The sequence below is a fragment of the Taudactylus pleione genome, unplaced genomic scaffold (genome assembly GCF_031769625.1).
Source record: "Taudactylus pleione unplaced genomic scaffold, aTauple2 ptg000278l, whole genome shotgun sequence".
Lineage (NCBI taxonomy): Eukaryota > Metazoa > Chordata > Amphibia > Anura > Myobatrachidae > Taudactylus > Taudactylus pleione.
The window spans coordinates 5,179,623-5,207,138 of NW_028284680.1; the positions used below are offsets into that span (position 1 = coordinate 5,179,623).

General features: G+C 45.9%; 1 protein-coding gene across 3 annotated transcripts in view; it reads left to right on the forward strand.

Annotated features, from left to right (window-relative positions):
* Positions 1-25,770, forward strand: part of ROBO4 (roundabout guidance receptor 4) — a 389,036-nt gene extending 363,266 nt beyond the window's left edge. For all 3 annotated transcript variants that reach the window (XM_088481797.1, XM_088481796.1, XM_088481795.1), the window contains 2 exons: positions 19,873-20,069; positions 23,395-25,770. In XM_088481797.1, the coding sequence (XP_088337923.1) occupies positions 19,873-20,069; positions 23,395-23,412 (215 nt within the window). In that variant the 3' untranslated portion in view covers positions 23,413-25,770. The remainder of the gene's footprint in view (positions 1-19,872; positions 20,070-23,394) is intronic.
* Positions 25,771-27,516: the final 1,746 nt, after the last annotated feature.

Sequence of the window (27,516 nt, forward strand, 5' to 3'; positions counted from 1 at the left end):
TGTTCCTGAGGCGCTCGCTCATTGTATACCTCACAGCTTGTGTATATGTTCCTGAGACACCCGCTCATTCTATACCTCACAGCTTGTGTATATTTTCCTGAGGCACTCGCTCATTCTATGCCTCACAGCTTGTGTATATGTTCCTGAGGCACTCGCTCATTCTATGCCTCACAGCTTGTGTATATGTTCCTGAGGCAGTCACTCATTCTATACCTCACAGCTTGTGTATATGTTCCTGAGGCACTCACTCATTCTATACCTCACAGCTTGTGTATATGTTCCTGAGGCAGTCACTCATTCTATACCTCACAGCTTGTGTATATGTTCCTGAGACGCTCACTCATTCTATACCTCACAGCTTGTGTATATGTTCCTGAGGCGCTCACTCATTTTATACCTCACAGCTTGTGTATATGTTCCTGAGGCGCTTGCTCATTCTATACCTCACAGCTTGTGTATATGTTCCTGAGGCACTCGCTCATTCTATACCTCACAGCTTGTGTATATGTTCCTGAGACACCCGCTCATTCTATACCTCACAGCTTGTGTATATGTTCCTGAGGCACCCGCTCATTCTATACCTCACATTTTTGTGTAAATGTTACTGAGGCACCCGCTCATTCTATACCTCACAGCTTGTATATATGTTCCTGAGGCGCTCGCTCATTCTATACCTCACAGCTTGTGTATATGTTCCTGAGACACCGCTCATTCTATACCTCACAGCTTGTGCATATGTTCCTGAGCCGCTCGCTCATTGTATACCTCACAGCTTGTGTATATGTTCCTGAGGCACCCTCTCATTCTATACCTCACAGCTTGTGTATATGTTCCTGAGGCACCCGCTCATTCTATACCTCACATTTTTGTGTAAATGTTACTGAGGCACCCGCTCATTCTATAACTCACAGCTTGTATATATATTCCTTAGGCGCTCGCTCATTCTATACCTCACAGCTTGTGTATATGTTCCTGAGGCACTCGCTCATTCTATACCTCACAGCTTGTGTATATGTTCCTGAGGCACCCGCTCATTCTATACCTCACATTTTTGTGTAAATGTTCCTGAGGCACCCGCTCATTCTATACCTCACAGCTTGTATATATGTTCCTGAAGCGCTCGCTCATTCTATACCTCACAGCTTGTGTATATGTTCCAGAGGCACTCGCTCATTCTATGCCTCACAGCTTGTGTATATGTTCCTGAGGCAGTCACTCATTCTATACCTCACAGCTTGTGTATATGTTCCTGAGGCGCTTGCTCATTCTATACCTCACAGCTTGTGTATATGTTCCTGAGACACCTGCTCATTCTATACCTCACAGCTAGTGTATATGTTCCTGAGGCACTCGCTCATTCTATACCTCACAGCTTGTGTATATGCTCCTGAGGCAGTCACTCATTCTATACCTCACAGCTTGTGTATATGTTCCTGAGGCAGTCATTCATTCTATACCTCACAGCTTGTGTATATGTTCCTGAGGCGCTCGCTCATTGTATACCTCACAGCTTGTGTATATGTTCCTGAGGCACCAGCTCATTCTATACCTCACAGCTTGTGTATATGTTCCTGAGGCGCTTGCTCATTCTATACCTCACAGCTTGTGTATATGTTCCTGAGACACCTGCTCATTCTATACCTCACAGCTAGTGTATATGTCCCTGAGGCACTCGCTCATTCTATACCTCACAGCTTGTGTATATATTCCTGAGACGCTCACTCATTCTATACCTCACAGCTTGTGTATATGTTCCTGAGGCACCCGCTCATTCTATACCTCACAGCTTGTGTATATGTTCCTGAGGCGCTCGCTCATTCTATACCTCACAGCTTGTGTATATGTTCCTGAGGCACTCACTCATTCTATACCTCACAGCTTGTGTTTATTTTCCTGAGGCACTCGCTCATGCTATACCTCACAGCTTGTGTATATGTTCCTGAGGCACTCGCTCATTCTATGCCTCACAGCTTGTGTATATGTACCTGAGGCACTCACTCATTCTATACCTCACAGCTTGTGTATATGTTCCTGAGGCAGTCACTCATTCTATACCTCACAGCTTGTGTATATGTCACTGAGGCACTCACTCATTCTATACCTCACAGCTTGTGTATATGTTCCTGAGGCAGTCACTCATTCTATAGCTCACAGCTTGTGTATATGTTCCTGAGACGCTCACTCATTCTATACCTCACAGCTTGTGTATATGTTCCTGAGGCGCTCACTCATTCTATACCTCACAGCTTGTGTATATGTTCCTGAGGCGCTTGCTCATTCTATACCTCACAGCTTGTGTATATGTTCCTGAGGCACTCGCTCATTCTATACCTCACAGCTTGTGTATATGTTCCTGAGACACCCGCTCATTCTATACCTCACAGCTTGTGCATATGTTCCTGAGGCACTCGCTCATTGTATACCTCACAGCTTGTGTATATGTTCCTGAGGCACCCGCTCATTCTATACCTCACAGCTTGTGTATATGTTCCTGAGGCACCCGCTCATTCTATACCTCACATTTTTGTGTAAATGTTACTGAGGCACCCGCTCATTCTATAACTCACAGCTTGTATATATATTCCTGAGGCGCTCGCTCATTCTATACCTCACAGCTTGTGTATATGTTCCTGAGGCCCCCGCTCATTCTATACCTCACATTTTTGTGTAAATGTTACAGAGGCACCCGCTCATTCTATACCTCACAGCTTGTATATATGTTCCTGAGGCGCTCGCTCATTCTATATCTCACAGCTTGTGTATATGTTCCTGAGGCACTCGCTCATTCTATGCCTCACAGCTTGTGTATATGTTCCTGAGGCAGTCACTCATTCTATACCTCACAGCTTGTGTATATGTTCCTGAGACGCCTGCTCATTCTATACCTCACAGCTAGTGTATATGTTCCTGAGGCACTCGCTCATTCTATACCTCACAGCTTGTGTATATGTTCCTGAGCAGTCACTCATTCTATACCTCACAGCTTGTGTATATGTTCCTGAGGCAGTCATTCATTCTATACCTCACAGCTTGTGTATATGTTACTGAGGCACTCACTCATTCTATACCTCACAGCTTGTGTATATGTTCCTGAGGCACCCGCTCATGCTATACCTCACAGCTTGTGTATATGTTCCTGAGGCACCCGCTCATGCTATACCTCACAGCTTGTGTATATGTTCCTGAGGCACCCGCTCATTCTATACCTCACAGCTTGTGTATATGTTCCTGAGGCGCTCGCTCATTGTATACCTCACAGCTTGTGTATATGTTCCTGAGACACCTGCTCATTCTATACCTCACAGCTAGTGTGTATGTTCCTGAGGCGCTCACTCATTCTATAACTCACAGCTTGTATATATATTCCTGAGGCGCTCGCTCATTCTATACCTAACAGCTTGTGTATATGTTCCTGAGGCACTCGCTCATTCTATACCTCACAGCTTGTGTATATGTTCCTGAGGCACCCGCTCATTCTATACCTCACATTTTTGTGTAAATGTTACTGAGGCACCCGCTCATTCTATACCTCACAGCTTGTATATATGTTCCTGAGGCGCTCGCTCATTCTATACCTCACAGTTTGTGTATATGTTCCTGAGGCACTCGCTCATTCTATGCCTCACAGCTTGTGTATATGTTCCTGAGGCGCTTGCTCATTCTATACCTCACAGCTTGTGTATATGTTCCTGAGACACCTGCTCATTCTATACCTCACAGCTAGTGTATATGCTCCTGAGGCAGTCACTCATTCTATACCTCACAGCTTGTGTATATGTTCCTGAGGCAGTCATTCATTCTATACCTCACAGCTTGTGTATATGTTCCTGAGGCACCCGCTCATTCTATACCTCACAGCTTGTGTATATATTCCTGAGGCACCCGCTCATTCTATACCTCACATTTTTGTGTTAATGTTACTGAGGCACCCGCTCATTCTATACCTCACATTTTTGTGTAAATGTTACTGAGGCACCCGCTCATTCTATACCTCACAGCTTGTGTATATGTTCCTGAGGCACCCGCTCATTCTATACCTCACAGCTTGTGCATATGTTCCTGAGGCGCTCGCTCATTGTATACCTCACAGCTTGTGTATATGTTCCTGAGGCACCAGCTCATTCTATACCTCACAGCTTGTGTATATGTTCCTGAGGCACCCGCTCATTCTATACCTCACATTTTTGTGTAAATGTTACTGAGGCGCTTGCTCATTCTATTCCTCACAGCTTGTGTATATGTTCCTGAGACACCTGCTCATTCTATACCTCACAGCTAGTGTATATGTTCCTGAGGCACTCGCTCATTCTATGCCTCACAGCTTGTGTATATGTTCCTGAGGCAGTCACTCATTCTATACCTCACAGCTTGTGTATATGTTCCTGAGACGCTCACTCATTCTATACCTCACAGCTTGTGTATATGTTCCTGAGGCACCCGCTCATTCTATACCTCACAGCTTGTGTATATGTTCCTGAGGCGCTCGCTCATTCTATACCTCACAGCTTGTGTATATGTTCCTGAGGCACTCACTCATTCTATACCTCACAGCTTGTGTTTATTTTCCTGAGGCACTCGCTCATGCTATACCTCACAGCTTGTGTATATGTTCCTGAGGCACTCGCTCATTCTATGCCTCACAGCTTGTGTATATGTTCCTGAGGCACTCACTCATTCTATACCTCACAGCTTGTGTATATGTTCCTGAGGCAGTCACTCATTCTATACCTCACAGCTTGTGTATATGTCACTGAGGCACTCACCCATTCTATACCTCACAGCTTGTGTATATGTTCCTGAGGCAGTCACTCATTCTATACCTCACAGCTTGTGTATATGTTCCTGAGACGCTCACTCATTCTATACCTCACAGCTTGTGTATATGTTCCTGAGGCGCTCACTCATTTTATACCTCACAGCTTGTGTATATGTTCCTGAGGCACCCGCTCATTCTATACCTCACAGCTTGTGTATATGTTCCTGAGGCACCCGCTCATTCTATACCTCACATTTTTGTGTAAATGTTACTGAGGCACCCGCTCATTCTATAACTCACAGCTTGTATATATATTCCTGAGGCGCTCGCTCATTCTATACCTCACAGCTTGTGTATATGTTCCTGAGGCACCCGCTCATTCTATACCTCACATTTTTGTGTAAATGTTACTGAGGCACCCGCTCATTCTATACCTCACAGCTTGTATATATGTTCCTAAGGCGCTCGCTCATTCTATATCTCACAGCTTGTGTATATGTTCCTGAGGCACTCGCTCATTCTATGCCTCACAGCTTGTGTATATGTTCCTGAGGCAGTCACTCATTCTATACCTCACAGCTTGTGTATATGTTCCTGAGACGCCTGCTCATTCTATACCTCACAGCTAGTGTATATGTTCCTGAGGCACTCGCTCATTCTATACCTCACAGCTTGTGTATATGTTCCTGAGGCAGTCACTCATTCTATACCTCACAGCTTGTGTATATGTTACTGAGGCACTCACTCATTCTATACCTCACAGCTTGTGTATATGTTCCTGAGGCACCCGCTCATGCTATACCTCACAGCTTGTGTATATGTTCCTGAGGCACCCGCTCATGCTATACCTCACAGCTTGTGTATATGTTCCTGAGGCACCCGCTCATTCTATACCTCACAGCTTGTGTATATGTTCCTGAGGCGCTCGCTCATTGTATACCTCACAGCTTGTGTATATGTTCCTGAGACACCCGCTCATTCTATACCTCACAGCTTGTGTATATTTTCCTGAGGCACTCGCTCATTCTATGCCTCACAGCTTGTGTATATGTTCCTGAGGCACTCGCTCATTCTATGCCTCACAGCTTGTGTATATGTTCCTGAGGCAGTCACTCATTCTATACCTCACAGCTTGTGTATATGTTCCTGAGGCACCCGCTCATGCTATACCTCACAGCTTGTGTATATGTTCCTGAGGCACCCGCTCATTCTATACCTCACAGCTTGTGTATATGTTCCTGAGGCGCTCGCTCATTGTATACCTCACAGCTTGTGTATATGTTCCTGAGACACCCGCTCATTCTATACCTCACAGCTTGTGCATATGTTCCTGAGGCGCTCGCTCATTGTATACCTCACAGCTTGTGTATATGTTCCTGAGGCACCAGCTCATTCTATACCTCACAGCTTGTGTATATGTTCCTGAGGCACCCGCTCATTCTATACCTCACATTTTTGTGTAAATGTTACTGAGGCGCTTGCTCATTCTATTCCTCACAGCTTGTGTATATGTTCCTGAGACACCTGCTCATTCTATACCTCACAGCTAGTGTATATGTTCCTGAGGCACTCGCTCATTCTATGCCTCACAGCTTGTGTATATGTTCCTGAGGCAGTCACTCATTCTATACCTCACAGCTTGTGTATATGTTCCTGAGACGCTCACTCATTCTATACCTCACAGCTTGTGTATATGTTCCTGAGGCACCCGCTCATTCTATACCTCACAGCTTGTGTATATGTTCCTGAGGCGCTCGCTCATTCTATACCTCACAGCTTGTGTATATGTTCCTGAGGCACTCACTCATTCTATACCTCACAGCTTGTGTTTATTTTCCTGAGGCACTCGCTCATGCTATACCTCACAGCTTGTGTATATGTTCCTGAGGCACTCGCTCATTCTATGCCTCACAGCTTGTGTATATGTTCCTGAGGCACTCACTCATTCTATACCTCACAGCTTGTGTATATGTTCCTGAGGCAGTCACTCATTCTATACCTCACAGCTTGTGTATATGTCACTGAGGCACTCACCCATTCTATACCTCACAGCTTGTGTATATGTTCCTGAGGCAGTCACTCATTCTATACCTCACAGCTTGTGTATATGTTCCTGAGACGCTCACTCATTCTATACCTCACAGCTTGTGTATATGTTCCTGAGGCGCTCACTCATTTTATACCTCACAGCTTGTGTATATGTTCCTGAGGCACCCGCTCATTCTATACCTCACAGCTTGTGTATATGTTCCTGAGGCACCCGCTCATTCTGTACCTCACATTTTTGTGTAAATGTTACTGAGGCACCCGCTCATTCTATAACTCACAGCTTGTATATATATTCCTGAGGCGCTCGCTCATTCTATACCTCACAGCTTGTGTATATGTTCCTGAGGCACCCGCTCATTCTATACCTCACATTTTTGTGTAAATGTTACTGAGGCACCCGCTCATTCTATACCTCACAGCTTGTATATATGTTCCTAAGGCGCTCGCTCATTCTATATCTCACAGCTTGTGTATATGTTCCTGAGGCACTCGCTCATTCTATGCCTCACAGCTTGTGTATATGTTCCTGAGGCAGTCACTCATTCTATACCTCACAGCTTGTGTATATGTTCCTGAGACGCCTGCTCATTCTATACCTCACAGCTAGTGTATATGTTCCTGAGGCACTCGCTCATTCTATACCTCACAGCTTGTGTATATGTTCCTGAGGCAGTCACTCATTCTATACCTCACAGCTTGTGTATATGTTACTGAGGCACTCACTCATTCTATACCTCACAGCTTTTGTATATGTTCCTGAGGCACCCGCTCATGCTATACCTCACAGCTTGTGTATATGTTCCTGAGGCACCCGCTCATGCTATACCTCACAGCTTGTGTATATGTTCCTGAGGCACCCGCTCATTCTATACCTCACAGCTTGTGTATATGTTCCTGAGGCGCTCGCTCATTGTATACCTCACAGCTTGTGTATATGTTCCTGAGACACCCGCTCATTCTATACCTCACAGCTTGTGTATATTTTCCTGAGGCACTCGCTCATTCTATGCCTCACAGCTTGTGTATATGTTCCTGAGGCACTCGCTCATTCTATGCCTCACAGCTTGTGTATATGTTCCTGAGGCAGTCACTCATTCTATACCTCACAGCTTGTGTATATGTTCCTGAGGCACTCACTCATTCTATACCTCACAGCTTGTGTATATGTTCCTGAGGCAGTCACTCATTCTATACCTCACAGCTTGTGTATATGTTCCTGAGACGCTCACTCATTCTATACCTCACAGCTTGTGTATATGTTCCTGAGGCGCTCACTCATTTTATACCTCACAGCTTGTGTATATGTTCCTGAGGCGCTTGCTCATTCTATACCTCACAGCTTGTGTATATGTTCCTGAGGCACTCGCTCATTCTATACCTCACAGCTTGTGTATATGTTCCTGAGACACCCGCTCATTCTATACCTCACAGCTTGTGTATATGTTCCTGAGGCACCCGCTCATTCTATACCTCACATTTTTGTGTAAATGTTACTGAGGCACCCGCTCATTCTATACCTCACAGCTTGTATATATGTTCCTGAGGCGCTCGCTCATTCTATACCTCACAGCTTGTGTATATGTTCCTGAGACACCGCTCATTCTATACCTCACAGCCTGTGCATATGTTCCTGAGCCGCTCGCTCATTGTATACCTCACAGCTTGTGTATATGTTCCTGAGGCACCCTCTCATTCTATACCTCACAGCTTGTGTATATGTTCCTGAGGCACCCGCTCATTCTATACCTCACATTTTTGTGTAAATGTTACTGAGGCACCCGCTCATTCTATAACTCACAGCTTGTATATATATTCCTTAGGCGCTCGCTCATTCTATACCTCACAGCTTGTGTATATGTTACTGAGGCACTCACTCATTCTATACCTCACAGCTTGTGTATATGTTCCTGAGGCACCCGCTCATGCTATACCTCACAGCTTGTGTATATGTTCCTGAGGCACCCGCTCATGCTATACCTCACAGCTTGTGTATATGTTCCTGAGGCACCCGCTCATTCTATACCTCACAGCTTGTGTATATGTTCCTGAGGCGCTCGCTCATTGTATACTTCACAGCTTGTGTATATGTTCCTGAGACACCTGCTCATTCTATACCTCACAGCTAGTGTGTATGTTCCTGAGGCGCTCACTCATTCTATAACTCACAGCTTGTATATATATTCCTGAGGCGCTCGCTCATTCTATACCTAACAGCTTGTGTATATGTTCCTGAGGCACTCGCTCATTCTATACCTCACAGCTTGTGTATATGTTCCTGAGGCACCCGCTCATTCTATACCTCACATTTTTGTGTAAATGTTACTGAGGCACCCGCTCATTCTATACCTCACAGCTTGTATATATGTTCCTGAGGCGCTCGCTCATTCTATACCTCACAGTTTGTGTATATGTTCCTGAGGCACTCGCTCATTCTATGCCTCACAGCTTGTGTATATGTTCCTGAGGCGCTTGCTCATTCTATACCTCACAGCTTGTGTATATGTTCCTGAGACACCTGCTCATTCTATACCTCACAGCTAGTGTATATGCTCCTGAGGCAGTCACTCATTCTATACCTCACAGCTTGTGTATATGTTCCTGAGGCAGTCATTCATTCTATACCTCACAGCTTGTGTATATGTTCCTGAGGCACCCGCTCATTCTATACCTCACAGCTTGTGTATATGTTCCTGAGATGCTCGCTCATTGTATACCTCACAGCTTGTGTATATGTTCCTGAGGCGCTCGCTCATTCTATACCTCACAGCTTGTGTATATGCTCCTGAGGCAGTCACTCATTCTATACCTCACAGCTTGTGTATATGTTCCTGAGGCAGTCATTCATTCTATACCTCACAGCTTGTGTATATGTTCCTGAGGCACCCGCTCATTCTATACCTCACAGCTTGTGTATATGTTCCTGAGGCGCTCGCTCATTGTATACCTCACAGCTTGTGTATATGTTACTGAGGCACCCGCTCATTCTATACCTCACAGCTTGTGTATATTTTCCTGAGGCACTCGCTCATTCTATGCCTAACAGCTTGTGTATATGTTCCTGAGGCACTCGCTCATTCTATGCCTCACAGCTTGTGTATATGTTCCTGAGGCAGTCACTCATTCTATACCTCACAGCTTGTGTATATGTTCCTGAGGCAGTCACTCATTGTATACCTCACAGCTTGTGTATATGTCACTGAGGCACTCACTCATTCTATACCTCACAGCTTGTGTATATGTTCCTGAGGCAGTCACTCATTCTATACCTCACAGCTTGTGTATATGTTCCTGAGACGCTCACTCATTCTATACCTCACAGCTTGTGTATATGTTCCTGAGGCGCTCACTCATTTTATACCTCACAGCTTGTGTATATGTTCCTGTGGCGCTTGCTCATTCTATACCTCACAGCTTGTGTATATGTTCCTGAGACACCCGCTCATTCTATACCTCACAGCTTGTGCATATGTTCCTGAGGCACTCGCTCATTGTATACCTCACAGCTTGTGTATATGTTCCTGAGGCACCCGCTCATTCTATACCTCACATTTTTGTGTAAATGTTACTGAGGCACCCGCTCATTCTATAACTCACAGCTTGTATATATATTCCTGAGGCGCTCGCTCATTCTATACCTCACAGCTTGTGTATATGTTCCTGAGGCACCCGCTCATTCTATACCTCACATTTTTGTGTAAATGTTACTGAGGCACCCGCTCATTCTATACCTCACAGCTTGTATATATGTTCCTGAGGCGCTCGCTCATTCTATACCTCACAGCTTGTGTATATGTTCCTGAGGCACTCGCTCATTCTATGCCTCACAGCATGTGTATATGTTCCTGAGGCGCTTGCTCATTCTATACCTCACAGCTTGTGTATATGTTCCTGAGGCAGTCATTCATTCTATACCTCACAGCTTGTGTATATGTTACTGAGGCACTCACTCATTCTATACCTCACAGCTTGTGTATATGTTCCTGAGGCACCCGCTCATGCTATACCTCACAGCTTGTGTATATGTTCCTGAGGCACCCGCTCATTCTATGCCTCACAGCTTGTGTATATGTTCCTGAGGCACCCGCTCATGCTATACCTCACAGCTTGTGTATATGTTCCTGAGGCACCCGCTCATTCTATACCTCACAGCTTGTGTATATGTTCCTGAGGCGCTAGCTCATTGTATACCTCTCAGCTTGTGTATATGTTCCTGAGGCACCCGCTCATTCTATACCTCACAGCTTGTGTATATTTTCCTGAGGCACTCGCTCATTCTATGCCTCACAGCTTGTCTATATGTTCCTGAGGCGCTTGCTCATTCTATACCTCACAGCTTGTGTATATGTTCCTGAGACACCTGCTCATTCTATACCTCACAGCTAGTGTATATGTTCCTGAGGCACTCGCTCATTCTATACCTCACAGCTTGTGTATATGTTCCTGAGGCAGTCACTCATTCTATACCTCACAGCTTGTGTATATGTTCCTGAGACGCTCACTCATTCTATACCTCACAGCTTGTGTATATGTTCCTGAGGCACCCGCTCATTCTATACCTCACAGCTTGTGTATATGTTCCTGAGGCGCTCACTCATTCTATTCCTCACAGCTTGTGTTTATTTTCCTGAGGCACTCGCTCATGCTATACCTCACAGCTTGTGTATATGTTCCTGAGGCACTCGCTCATTCTATGCCTCACAGCTTGTGTATATGTTCCTGAGGCACTCACTCATTCTATACCTCACAGCTTGTGTATATGTTCCTGAGGCAGACACTCATTCTATACCTCACAGCTTGTGTATATGTCACTGAGGCACTCACTCATTCTATACCTCACAGCTTGTGTATATGTTCCTGAGGCAGTCACTCATTCTATACCTCACAGCTTGTGTATATGTTCCTGAGACGCTCACTCATTCTATACCTCACAGCTTGTGTATATGTTCCTGAGGCGCTCACTCACTTTATACCTCACAGCTTGTGTATATGTTCCTGAGGCGCTTGCTCATTCTATACCTCACAGCTTGTGTATATGTTACTGAGGCACTCACTCATTCTATACCTCACAGCTTGTGTATATGTTCCTGAGGCAGTCACTCATTCTATACCTCACAGCTTGTGTATATGTTCCTGAGACGCTCACTCATTCTATACCTCACAGCTTGTGTATATGTTCCTGAGGCGCTCACTCATTTTATACCTCACAGCTTGTGTATATGTTCCTGAGGCGCTTGCTCATTCTATACCTCACAGCTTGTGTATATGTTCCTGAGGCACTCGCTCATTCTATACCTCACAGCTTGTGTATATGTTCCTGAGACACCCGCTCATTCTATACCTCACAGCTTGTGTATATGTTCCTGAGGCACCCGCTCATTCTATACCTCACATTTTTGTGTAAATGTTACTGATGCACCCGCTCATTCTATACCTCACAGCTTGTATATATGTTCCTGAGGCGCTCGCTCATTCTATACCTCACAGCTTGTGTATATGTTCCTGAGACACCCGCTCATTCTATACCTCACAGCTTGTGTATATGTTCCTGAGGCACCCGCTCATTCTATACCTCACATTTTTGTGTAAATGTTACTGAGGCACCCGCTCATTCTATACCTCACAGCTTGTATATATGTTCCTGAGGCGCTCGCTCATTCTATACCTCACAGCTTGTGTATATGTTCCTGAGGCACTTGCTCATTCTATACCTCACAGCTTGTGTATATGTTCCTGAGGCACCCGCTCATTCTATACCTCACTTTTTTGTGTAAATGTTACTGAGGCACCCGCTCATTCTATACCTCACAGCTTCTATATATGTTCCTGAGGCGCTCGCTCATTCTCTACCTCACAGCTTGTGTATATGTTCCTGAGACACCTGCTCATTCTATACCTCACAGCTAGTGTATATGTTCCTGAGGCACTCGCTCATTCTATACCTCACAGCTTGTGTATATGTTCCTGAGGCAGTCACTCATTCTATACCTCACAGCTTGTGTATATGTTCCTGAGGCGCTCACTCATTCTATACCTCACAGCTTGTGTATATGTTCCTGAGGCACCCGCTCATTCTATACCTCACAGCTTGTGTATATGTTACTGAGACGCTCACTCATTCTATACCTCACAGCTTGTGTATATGTCACTGAGGCACTCACTCATTCTATACCTCACAGCTTGTGTTTATTTTCCTGAGGCACTCGCTCATGCTATACCTCACAGCTTGTGTATATGTTCCTGAGGCACTCACTCATTCTATACCTCACAGCTTGTGTTTATGTTCCTGAGGCACTCGCTCATGCTATACCTCACAGCTTGTGTATATGTTCCTGAGGCACTCGCTCATGCTATACCTCACAGCTTGTGTATATGTTCCTGAGGCACCCGCTCATGCTATACCTCACAGCTTGTGTATATGTTCCTGAGGCACCCGCTCATTCTATACCTCACAGCTTGTGTATATGTTCCTGAGGCGCTCGCTCATTGTATACCTCACAGCTTGTGTATATGTTCCTGAGACACCTGCTCATTCTATACCTCACAGCTAGTGTGTATGTTCCTGAGGCGCTCATTCATTCTATAACTCACAGCTTGTATATATATTCCTGAGGCGCTCGCTCATTCTATACCTAACAGCTTGTGTATATGTTCCTGAGGCACTCGCTCATTCTATACCTCACAGCTTGTGTATATGTTCCTGAGGCACCCGCTCATTCTATACCTCACATTTTTGTGTAAATGTTACTGAGGCACCCGCTCATTCTATACCTCACAGCTTGTATATATGTTCCTGAGGCGCTCGCTCATTCTATACCTCACAGTTTGTGTATATGTTCCTGAGGCACTCGCTCATTCTATGCCTCACAGCTTGTGTATATGTTCCTGAGGCGCTTGCTCATTCTATACCTCACAGCTTGTGTATATGTTCCTGAGACACCTGCTCATTCTATACCTCACAGCTAGTGTATATGCTCCTGAGGCAGTCACTCATTCTATACCTCACAGCTTGTGTATATGTTCCTGAGGCAGTCATTCATTCTATACCTCACAGCTTGTGTATATGTTCCTGAGGCACCCGCTCATTCTATACCTCACAGCTTGTGTATATGTTCCTGAGGCGCTCGCTCATTCTATACCTCACAGCTTGTGTATATGCTCCTGAGGCAGTCACTCATTCTATACCTCACAGCTTGTGTATATGTTCCTGAGGCAGTCATTCATTCTATACCTCACAGCTTGTGTATATGTTCCTGAGGCACCCGCTCATTCTATACCTCACAGCTTGTGTATATGTTCCTGAGGCGCTCGCTCATTGTATACCTCACAGCTTGTGTATATGTTACTGAGGCACCCGCTCATTCTATACCTCACAGCTTGTGTATATTTTCCTGAGGCACTCGCTCATTCTATGCCTAACAGCTTGTGTATATGTTCCTGAGGCACTCGCTCATTCTATGCCTCACAGCTTGTGTATATGTTCCTGAGGCAGTCACTCATTCTATACCTCACAGCTTGTGTATATGTTCCTGAGGCAGTCACTCATTGTATACCTCACAGCTTGTGTATATGTCACTGAGGCACTCACTCATTCTATACCTCACAGCTTGTGTATATGTTCCTGAGGCAGTCACTCATTCTATACCTCACAGCTTGTGTATATGTTCCTGAGACGCTCACTCATTCTATACCTCACAGCTTGTGTATATGTTCCTGAGGCGCTCACTCATTTTATACCTCACAGCTTGTGTATATGTTCCTGTGGCGCTTGCTCATTCTATACCTCACAGCTTGTGTATATGTTCCTGAGACACCCGCTCATTCTATACCTCACAGCTTGTGCATATGTTCCTGAGGCACTCGCTCATTGTATACCTCACAGCTTGTGTATATGTTCCTGAGGCACCCGCTCATTCTATACCTCACAGCTTGTGTATATGTTCCTGAGGCACCCGCTCATTCTATACCTCACATTTTTGTGTAAATGTTACTGAGGCACCCGCTCATTCTATAACTCACAGCTTGTATATATATTCCTGAGGCGCTCGCTCATTCTATACCTCACAGCTTGTGTATATGTTCCTGAGGCACCCGCTCATTCTATACCTCACATTTTTGTGTAAATGTTACTGAGGCACCCGCTCATTCTATACCTCACAGCTTGTATATATGTTCCTGAGGCGCTCGCTCATTCTATACCTCACAGCTTGTGTATATGTTCCTGAGGCACTCGCTCATTCTATGCCTCACAGCATGTGTATATGTTCCTGAGGCGCTTGCTCATTCTATACCTCACAGCTTGTGTATATGTTCCTGAGGCAGTCATTCATTCTATACCTCACAGCTTGTGTATATGTTACTGAGGCACTCACTCATTCTATACCTCACAGCTTGTGTATATGTTCCTGAGGCACCCGCTCATGCTATACCTCACAGCTTGTGTATATGTTCCTGAGGCACCCGCTCATTCTATACCTCACAGCTTGTGTATATGTTCCTGAGGCGCTCGCTCATTGTATACCTCACAGCTTGTGTATATGTTCCTGAGGCACCCGCTCATTCTATACCTCACAGCTTGTGTATATGTTCCTGAGGCACTCGCTCATTCTATGCCTCACAGCTTGTGTATATGTTCCTGAGGCACCCGCTCATGCTATACCTCACAGCTTGTGTATATGTTCCTGAGGCACCCGCTCATTCTATACCTCACAGCTTGTGTATATGTTCCTGAGGCGCTAGCTCATTGTATACCTCTCAGCTTGTGTATATGTTCCTGAGGCACCCGCTCATTCTATACCTCACAGCTTGTGTATATTTTCCTGAGGCACTCGCTCATTCTATGCCTCACCGCTTGTCTATATGTTCCTGAGGCGCTTGCTCATTCTATACCTCACAGCTTGTGTATATGTTCCTGAGACACCTGCTCATTCTATACCTCACAGCTAGTGTATATGTTCCTGAGGCACTCGCTCATTCTATACCTCACAGCTTGTGTATATGTTCCTGAGGCAGTCACTCATTCTATACCTCACAGCTTGTGTATATGTTCCTGAGACGCTCACTCATTCTATACCTCACAGCTTGTGTATATGTTCCTGAGGCACCCGCTCATTCTATACCTCACAGCTTGTGTATATGTTCCTGAGGCGCTCACTCATTCTATTCCTCACAGCTTGTGTTTATTTTCCTGAGGCACTCGCTCATGCTATACCTCACAGCTTGTGTATATGTTCCTGAGGCACTCGCTCATTCTATGCCTCACAGCTTGTGTATATGTTCCTGAGGCACTCACTCATTCTATACCTCACAGCTTGTGTATATGTTCCTGAGGCAGACACTCATTCTATACCTCACAGCTTGTGTATATGTCACTGAGGCACTCACTCATTCTATACCTCACAGCTTGTGTATATGTTCCTGAGGCACTCACTCATTCTATACCTCACAGCTTGTGTATATGTTCCTGAGACGCTCACTCATTCTATACCTCACAGCTTGTGTATATGTTCCTGAGGCGCTCACTCACTTTATACCTCACAGCTTGTGTATATGTTCCTGAGGCGCTTGCTCATTCTATACCTCACAGCTTGTGTATATGTTACTGAGGCACTCACTCATTCTATACCTCACAGCTTGTGTATATGTTCCTGAGGCAGTCACTCATTCTATACCTCACAGCTTGTGTATATGTTCCTGAGACGCTCACTCATTCTATACCTCACAGCTTGTGTATATGTTCCTGAGGCGCTCACTCATTTTATACCTCACAGCTTGTGTATATGTTCCTGAGGCGCTTGCTCATTCTATACCTCACAGCTTGTGTATATGTTCCTGAGGCACTCGCTCATTCTATACCTCACAGCTTGTGTATATGTTCCTGAGACACCCGCTCATTCTATACCTCACAGCTTGTGTATATGTTCCTGAGGCACCCGCTCATTCTATACCTCACATTTTTGTGTAAATGTTACTGATGCACCCGCTCATTCTATACCTCACAGCTTGTATATATGTTCCTGAGGCGCTCGCTCATTCTATACCTCACAGCTTGTGTATATGTTCCTGAGACACCCGCTCATTCTATACCTCACAGCTTGTGTATATGTTCCTGAGGCACCCGCTCATTCTATACCTCACATTTTTGTGTAAATGTTACTGAGGCACCCGCTCATTCTATACCTCACAGCTTGTATATATGTTCCTGAGGCGCTCGCTCATTCTATACCTCACAGCTTGTGTATATGTTCCTGAGGCACTTGCTCATTCTATACCTCACAGCTTGTGTATATGTTCCTGAGGCACCCGCTCATTCTATACCTCACTTTTTTGTGTAAATGTTACTGAGGCACCCGCTCATTCTATACCTCACAGCTTCTATATATGTTCCTGAGGCGCTCGCTCATTCTCTACCTCACAGCTTGTGTATATGTTCCTGAGACACCTGCTCATTCTATACCTCACAGCTAGTGTATATGTTCCTGAGGCACTCGCTCATTCTATACCTCACAGCTTGTGTATATGTTCCTGAGGCAGTCACTCATTCTATACCTCACAGCTTGTGTATATGTTCCTGAGGCGCTCACTCATTCTATACCTCACAGCTTGTGTATATGTTCCTGAGGCACCCGCTCATTCTATACCTCACAGCTTGTGTATATGTTCCTGAGACGCTCACTCATTCTATACCTCACAGCTTGTGTATATGTTCCTGAGGCACTCACTCATTCTATACCTCACAGCTTGTGTTTATTTTCCTGAGGCACTCGCTCATGCTATACCTCACAGCTTGTGTATATGTTCCTGAGGCACTCACTCATTCTATACCTCACAGCTTGTGTTTATGTTCCTGAGGCACTCGCTCATGCTATACCTCACAGCTTGTGTATATGTTCCTGAGGCACCCGCTCATTCTATACCTCACAGCTTGTGTATATGTTCCTGAGACACCCGCTCATTCTATACCTCACAGCTTGTGTATATGTTCCTGACGCACCCGCTCATTCTATACCTCACAGCTTGTGTATATGTTACTGAGACGCTCACTCATTCTATACCTCACAGCTTGTGTATATGTCACTGAGGCACTCACTCATTCTATACCTCACAGCTTGTGTTTATTTTCCTGAGGCACTCGCTCATGCTATACCTCACAGCTTGTGTATATGTTCCTGAGGCACTCACTCATTCTATACCTCACAGCTTGTGTTTATGTTCCTGAGGCACTCGCTCATGCTATACCTCACAGCTTGTGTATATGTTCCTGAGGCACTCGCTCATTCTATACCTCACAGCTTGTGTATATGTTCCTGAGACGCTCACTCATTCTATACCTCACAGCTTGTATATATGTTCCTGAGGCACTCGCTCATTCTATATCTCACAGCTTGTGTATATGTTCCTGAGGCACTCACTCATTCTATACCTCACAGCTTGTGTTTATTTTTCTGAGGCACTCGCTCATGCTATACCTCACAGCTTGTGTATATGTTCCTGAGGCACTCACTCATTCTATACCTCACAGCTTGTGTATATGTTCCTGAGGCACTCGCTCATTCTATACCTCACAGCTTGTGTATATGTTCCTGAGGCACTCACTCATTCTATACCTCACAGCTTGTGTTTATTTTCCTGAGGCACTCGCTCATGCTATACCTCACAGCTTGTGTATATGTTCCTGAGGCACTCACTCATTCTATACCTCACAGCTTGTGTATATGTTCCTGAGGCACCCGCTCTTTCTATACCTCACAGCTTGTGTATATGTTCCTGAGACGCTCACTCATTCTATACCTCACAGCTTGTGTATATGTTCCTGAGGCACTCGCTCATTCTATACCTCACAGCTTGTGTATATGTTCCTGAGGCACTCACTCATTCTATACCTCACAGCTTGTGTTTATTTTCCTGAGGCACTCGCTCATGCTATACCTCACAGCTTGTGTATATGTTCCTGAGGCACTCACTCATTCTATACCTCACAGCTTGTGTATATGTTCCTGAGGCACTCACTCATTCTATACCTCACAGCTTGTGTTTATTTTCCTGAGGCACTCGCTCATGCTATACCTCACAGCTTGTGTATATGTTCCTGAGGCACTCGCTCATTCTGTACCTCACAGCTTGTGTATATGTTCCTGAGGCACCCGCTCATTCTATACCTCACAGCTTGTGTATATGTTCCTGAGGCACTCACTCATTCTATACCTCACAGCTTGTGTTTATTTTGCTGAGGCACTCGCTCATGCTATACCTCACAGCTTGTGTATATGTTCCTGAGGCACCCGCTCATTCTATACCTCACAGCTTGTGTTTATGTTCCTGAGGCACTCGCTCATTCTATACCTCACAGCTTGTGTATATGTTCCTGAGGCACTCGCTCATTCTATACCTCACAGCTTGTGTTTATGTTCCTGAGGCACTCGCTCATTCTATACCTCACAGCTTGTGTATATGTTCCTGAGGCACTCACTCATTCTATACCTCACAGCTTGTGTTTATTTTGCTGAGGCACTCGCTCATGCTATACCTCACAGCTTGTGTATATGTTCCTGAGGCACCCGCTCATTCTATACCTCACAGCTTGTGTTTATGTTCCTGAGGCACTCGCTCATTCTATTCCTCGCAGCTTGTGTATATGTTACTGAGACGCTCATTCATTCTGTACCTCACTGCTTGTGTTTATGTTCCTGATGTGATATGATATTGTAATTTAAAGGTATAATTTAATTTTTTTAGTTTATGTCACTACTTTTGCCAATACATTCAGTGATATGCGGGAATTTACAAGTTACATTAGTATAAGAAACATTACTAAGGATTCTGTATAGTCTGGTACGGAAGAAGGTACATGGGGGGGGGGGGGGACACCATGGGGGCGATTCATTTGTTTTCCTCTAGGCGCCCTATAACCCCGCCCATCGTTTGCACGCCATTCCATCAAAAACTGTAAGTCACCACACTGGGTGACACAACCGTGGTAATGCCACTGCACTCTGACAGTTTTAAACAAGTGTAACTGGAAGACGTATATGTACATTTGACATTAATACTTCTCCTTTTTTTCTCATGAGATTTTTCACAATCGGCGTCCCCCCTGGATGGATTGCTAGCGGGGCAGAACCAGGGCGAAAGTGCAGATCTTAACCATAGAAAAGCCAAGGCGACCCCGCTGCCAGTTCTCGACTGGAACATCGACTGGATGGACGAACTGGAGGCAAAGTACAGTCAGAGGAACCAGACAAAGAGCCTGTACTCCCTAAGTAGCAAGGTGAGAGGTGCAGCGTGTGTACAGCGGAACACATCAGGTGACCACCTGGACCAGTCACTAATACACCACAGCTAAAGCCCGGGTTATTGCAGGTGTAACCCGGGTTATTGCAGGTGTAAAAGGGGCAAGGATTGGATTCCTGGGTCGAGTGACTCGGCAATGAAACCCAGGTAGCTTGCAGGATTTAACACGGGAAAGACCCGTGCAGCCCTGCAGTGTGACCGGGTAACCTGGGTCGTCTGACCCGGGTTTCGCTTCCAGCATGGGGACATCCGGGTTTCTCGGCTCTTGGAGATGAGAAGTGCGCCGGGAGAAGTGTTCCATTGCACCCATGTGCTGTGTGAAAGGCGCCGATCCGGGAATAACCCGCATAGGCACCGCAGTGGAAAAGGGGTGTGTCCTGGATCTGACCTGTTTTGGAACTGTGGAGCTGATTCAGACCCGCTCGCGATGATGCCATCGCTCGTAGCTGGCCGATATTTGCAATCTGCGCATGTATCACAATGAGCGTGCGCAAACCAGTGCGAGAGATTGGGATGCGTTCTCTCGCTGCGCATAGACTGCCCAGCAGAGTGAGTGACAGGAGAGGCCGTTTGTGGGTGGTGACAGGGGCTGGCCACTAGAACCGGGGGAGTGGAGGTGTGAACGCAGGCGTGCCTGAGCGTCTCAATGCCATTGCAGAGGCGTGCATAATTAAAAGACAGCGTCATGGTACACGTCACCTGGTTGAAAATCACACTGAAGTGATCGCAGTGCTTGTATAGTCTACCTCAAGCGCTGCGATCGAATCCGATGGTGCTCGATGTACCAATGTTCTCATGTACTTCCAGGAGATGACGTGCACAAGTGGGCGTCTTATGAATGGCTGGTGGGCGTCTGCATACACTAAGTGATCGCACGCCAAGACATAGTGGGCGTGCTAATGCTTTGCCGTGCGATCGCCTGCCTTGCTGGGCGTGCGCTGGATTTGCATACGCAGGGTCCCAGCGAACGCATCTAGCGAGCGGGTCTGAATGAGCTCCCGTGTTCCAAATCTCGGGTCAGACCCTGGACAGGTGGAAAAGCGATATTAGTCTTCCAATGTTATATATATTATATTATGTATTAGTATTTGTTTTTTAAATGCTGATTGTGATTTGCGCACTCCCGCAGGATGAGAACGCTGGCCCAGGAGCTAGCACTCTTGTGTGTGTGTGTCAGCAAAATGAATACGCCCATACAATACAAGTCCCTCCAGTGTCATAGCAGGACTAGTCAGCACCTGAATTCTGTTACCGACATCCTCTGTACCGATATGTTTTAGGAACCTAAATAAGGGTTAAACTTATAAACTGATAAACGCATACTGTCTATATTCTGCATTTAGACCTTTCCAGCAGCAGCATTCCAGATCACTGGCTCCAAATCATGATTAACGAGGTTTCTAGATAATTATGCTTTCTCTTCCCCCCTGGCTACCAGAGCACATCTCTGTCACATTACCTGCACCTGACCTCGTAGTGGAAATAACATCTCGTCGTCCTGTGATTTCTGCTGTCTGAACATCACATAACACCTGGCTCAGAGCGAAGCGGCAGTAATTCCGTCCTGATAAAACACAGGAATAACACAGGATCAATAGGCAGCACTTTACGCCTCCTCCCGGGTCCCCTCCGCTGAGCGCTGCGTGTATCAGACACTTAGAGGCGGAACGGTGCTCTTACTGCAGAAGTAGCTCCTTTGTTATATTCATCTAGATCTGACACTGGGGGGAATATCTTACTGTGCAGAGCTATACATCCCCAAGGCCATGTGCACAGTCATTCCTCAGTACCGATAACCATGCATTATCTCGCCCCCTCACACCTTTTCTATATGTGTCTCCGTATTCTACTTGTATTTATGGCCATTGTATGTGTCTTGTGTAGCTCCTTCCATAGGTACCAGAAAAATAGGGCTTCCCACCGCGATCCCATTTCCACGCTGTGCTCGCTCCTGAGTCACGTGTATCTGCATGATGCCGCGGAAGGCGGTTTTACTACCTTATTCCAATGCCAGCATTCCCACTGATATGCTCGCTCATTCTATACCGCACAGTAACAGGGAGAGCACAGCACGCACAGCATTCCTACTGACACGCTCTCTCATTCTATACCTCACAGTCACAGGGAGAGCACAGCGCACACACAGCATTCCCACTGAGACGCTCTCTCATTCTATACCTCACAGTCACAGGGAGAGCACAGCACAGCACACACACTCAGCATTCCCACTGACACGCTCGCTCATTCTATACCTCACAGTCACAGGGAGAGCACAGCACACACACACACAGCATTCCCACTGACACGCTCGCTCATTCTATACCTCACAGTCACCGGGAGAGCACAGCACGCACACAGCATTCCCACTGAGACGCTCGCTCATTCTATACCTCACAGTCACAGGGAGAGCACAGCGCGCACACAGCATTCCCACTGACACGCTCGCTCATTCTATACCTCACAGTCACAGGGAGAGCACAGCGCACACACAGCATTCCCACTGACATGCTCGCTCATTCTATACCTCACAGTCACAGGGAGAGCACAGCGCACACACAGCATTCCCACTGAGACACTCGCTCATTCTATACCTCACAGTCACAGGGAGAGCACAGCGCGCACACAGCATTCCCACTGACACGCTCGCTCATTCTATACCTCACAGTCACAGGGCGAGCACAGCGTGCACACAGCATTCCCACAGAGACGCTCGCTCATCCTATACCTCACAGTCACAGGGAGAGCACAGCGCGCACACAGCATTCCCACTGAGACGCTCGCTCATTGTATACCTCACCGTCACGGGGAGGGCACAGCGCACACCACTCACTCCCATCGCAGAGTGATTGACAGGAAGTACCATTTGAATGTGGTGACGGGGGATTGGTCGGCGAAATACAGGCGTGCCAGGGCGTTTGAAGGCCGTTGAATGGGCGTGCATAAATAATCCACTGCGATGTCTTACGCAGCTTGAGTAGTCATAGCGTGGGACGAGGTTAGCAATTCCTGAGTAAGATCAGAGCTTGTGCAAGTGTGCGTGAGGCTGCGATGGTACTCCATGTTACCGATGGTTTCACAGTCTTGCTAAGTATTACGGATGTGTGTAAGGTAAAGTGGGGATTCTTATGGTGCTGCAACGGCATAGCGATCGCAGTGGATACTATCACAGTGGGACTGCGGGCATAATCTTTCCCCCTGCACTCTCCCCATTTCTGTGGCTGTTCCTGGGAGACATCTTGTATACGTCATTTCCTCCCAGCTTTCTCCTGTGATGTGATCGGTGTCTCTGCATCTTATTTCAGATGGAACCATTCAAGTAACCTCCCCCACCCTTCCCTTATGGCGATCTGCCAGCGATTACATCCCGATAATACTGGGACAGACGCGGACACCAGATCCCCAGTCCCAACCCAGTCACCAGACTGAAGGCTTAATGGAAAACGTCACCATCGTACAGGACCAGCGCCTGCACCACTGGACCACCATACCGGATGAGGAGCTCTAGACCTTGCTTTATAAAAATCAATTTTTCTTTTGACCAATTGCAGGAACTGTCTGTGATTAGAATTGTTGAAGCAGTTTGAGGGGTGTGATGTGTGACGGAGGTCCCCTGGTCTGTCACCTCATTGCGTCATACAGCGGTTTGTGCGACGATGTCTAGATCACTGTTATTACGCAGATATCGGTGATGTCACTGCCTGTTCTAATGACCCGATGGCCGTTGTGTCCTGATTAACGTGAGCCATATATCTTGTTCTTCCTGTCGGAAATGTTGTTTTGCGCTAAATATTTTAGAACCTTAACGTCACTGACCTATACATTACTATGTGTGTCAGCTCCTAAAGTAGCCTGTGTACAAGTTAGGTATAATGAGTCCACTATTAAACTCAGCCAGCTGTCATTTAACCTGTTACTAACTTTCTGCAGTGATTTTATATATTCAACTTTCTGCAGTGATTTTATATATTCAACTTTCTGCAGTGTTTATATAAATATATAATGTACATATTATGATGATATGAAGTAGGATCATTGGTAAACGCTTGATTGTCAGTGGTTTACGATCGGTAGTTTGTGTAGTGATAGATCTAGCACAGAGATGTTGGCGTGCATTTGTATACAACATTCCTACGTCTGTACGTGCGGTTTTTGGGGGGTTTAACATATTCAACCAATTGATTCATTTAGGGCTGGAGCCATCACTGAGGTACGAGGCTCTAGTTGCTATGGTATGGACAGGCTGAGGGTTGGATCCGCCTGCAGAATAGCGTCACCTCTGCTGTGTAGAGGACGGGTGCGCTCAGATGTCTGTTCCCGTATAAGTGCGCCCCTACTTCTGTAGCCTAGTTAGGCCATGTAAGAGCCAGGGTTCATAGCTGTGCTGGCCTAGATTGCCTCACTGAGACTCCTACAGATGTGCAGGTAAATGCTATATCACGGATACATGCGCCCAGTATAAGGCTCTGAGCAGTAAGGTGAGCATAGTGGGGGTGATGGGTGTAAATTACTCTAAAGAAAAGTGCCCAGAACCATAGCGTATTTCCATACTTGTGCACCTCTCCGCAGCACGCCCATGCTCCCGGCTAATTATTCCTCATCCGCTGTGTAGTAGCACCTGCTAAAGTCGTATATTAGGAGCTTATGTGCGTGGACCACATTTGCATGAATTGTGGCTACGTGAGAACACCCCTTACCTCCATCCCTTACATGCAAAACGCGTGGGGTTCAGTATAGCTACATATGCGTCTGAGAAGGCGCAGTGCGAATTCACACCAGTTACGCCACACAATCTCCGTAGGGTGCAGACTCCCTTACACGCTAATGGGAACACGTACTGCGCAGCTGACTCGGACTATGGGGGACTTGTTTGGCCCAAGCTATGTTCAGCCATGTAACCAGTATATAGCGGTACCGCCCTATTCCCCCCTCACACGGGCTGAGCTTACTAACGCCACCACTTAGATTTTCTTTGCCGATTAAAGGTTTTGCATGTGCGCTGTGCAGAGAAATTACAATGACATTACAGAACCAACCATAGGCTGCACTAACATTATATAACAGATCACTACGGAAGCTATTTTTGATTTTTGGTTGCTATAAACGCTGGAACTCAAGTCCGGATCCCGGTCTTCATTTTTAAGCACTCGCGTTTTGTTTCCATGTCCTGTCATATTCTCCTGGCCGTCCGTAATCCATAAATTTATCCCATGAATAATATTCTTGCATCCATTGTCTGAGACTTGTACAGATAAAAGCTGATTACTGATTGGTTGCTGTAATTCCATGCTAATCTTGCACCTAAACGCAATGTCAGGAAATGAGCAATCACCCCCCGAGATGTCTCCCGAGCCGTCACGCGATGAAAGACTGGTGGGGATTATTATGTATTATCCTTGTGCCTCTGTCCCCTGTACACAGTGGGGGCAGCTTTATAGCAAGATTATAGAACTAGTTTAGAAATAGGAAAGATGCTATTATACTGTACATTTATTACTCTGCAGAAGGTTTATAACTCGGCTGAGGGCAGATTCGCTCTCCGCAGACTTAGAAGTAGGGATTGTTTTATCTTTTTTTTTGTGATATGTTAATTTCCTATTTAAAAAGATACAATGTTGACAAATGCGATTTTCCTTTTACATGTAATCCAATGTTTGCTGATGGGTGTATTTTACCCTCTATCTTGTGTTTTGTTTTTTGTTTTTTAAACATATATAATAAATGTAATTTTTAATAACAATTTATAAGAACTCCCTATATCTGATCTTGTCCTCGAGGGACATAAAGCGCCTGATTCTGAGGCGATTTTGGACGCAATGGAGCAATTTTTTCTTCTGTGCATGCACCTATGTCACACTGCGCATGCGCCAAAGTAGGACTCGCACAGAGAGGGCGGTACAATTGATTAATCGTGCTCGATCGCCCGTCTAAAGTGCCGGGAGATCGGGTTCGACATTCAACTTTTTTCGGGCGCCCCATGCCTTATCATGCATGTCCCGTCCAAAGAGACTGGGTTTAATTGCGTAAAGTCCTGGTTAGCGCGCCCAAACAGCACAGACCTATTACATATTTCTACTCACCACCTCAGGAGGGCGCGAGCAGAAATGTGTCCACCTGCGGCATTCGTGCCTGAACGGAGCAACAATTGAATTGCTTCATTTGGCGCCCATTAGTTACAGCCGGGGGGGAAAACAGTTGAATCGTCCACATGGGGACTCCAAGGGGTTCACTGTCCCCATTTTTACTGATTGATTCTCGTGAACTGGGCATGCATGAATACCCCTCTGCGATCCCGCATACATACCATCAAGGATCGCAGTGTGAGTGACAGGAAGGCAGCGTTTGGGGGAGGAAACGGGAGCTGTCGGCAAAACGCACATTTTTGTTTGCAGCTCCACGACCAAGGGGCTAATGTCATTTTAATTCACAGCCCCGTTTACATACCTTAAATGCGGCATATGCCCACAGCGTTCTCCTTTCCCAATTGTTTTCCATTGCCCCTGGGCAGATCTAGTTAATGTTAAATAAATGTTTAAATTGAAGTGAATTGATTAAACCAGGGTTATTGTCGTTTGCAATTAAGTGGGAAAAGCAGAAGCAGAAAGATCACATTGTGAAAAGGAGGTTTGTAGGTTATGTCCTCACTCTCTGTAATATTAACAATATTAAAAGGTGACAATGAAGCCCCCACCCCCACACAAAGGGGGCCCTGGAAGACATCAATGGCTATTGACTCCCATTTGGCAAAATATGCAGGGCTGACACTATCGCACAAGACAGCGCCTCTCGTCAGCGATTAACAATCATTACACGACGACACGGTTACAATTTCATACAAGGACAGAGAAAGGTTACAGAACCATTGGATTAAAGTGACACATTATCTGATTATGAGCCACTGAGCTCTATTAAGCTGGCTGTTTAATTGGTCATTTTAATTTCAAAAGACAATTAAATAAAACCATTTCCGACCTTGGAGAGTGAGAGAGCAGTAACGGTCATTAGTAAATAATTTGTTTCCACAATTAATGGGGTCTTTACATGTGTGTAACAGCAGGGGCTGGACGAGGACTGAATAAAAAGTCTTCAACTGCTGTATGGGTTCACAAAGCCGTGTATGGTGATACAGAGCGACACAGGCAGCCATGGTGTGCAGCAATACATCACCTAGCAGTGCGGTATATATGGTGATACAGAGCGACACAGGCAGCCATGGTGTGCAGCAATACATGACCTAGCAATGCTGTATATGGTGATACAGAGTGACACAGGCCACCATGGTGTGCAGCAATACATAACCTAGCAGTGCGGTATATGGTGATACAGAGCGACACAGGCAGCCATGGTGTGCAGCAATACATGACCTAGCAGTGCGGTATATGGTGATACAGAGCAACACAGGCAGCCATGGTGTGCAGCAATACATG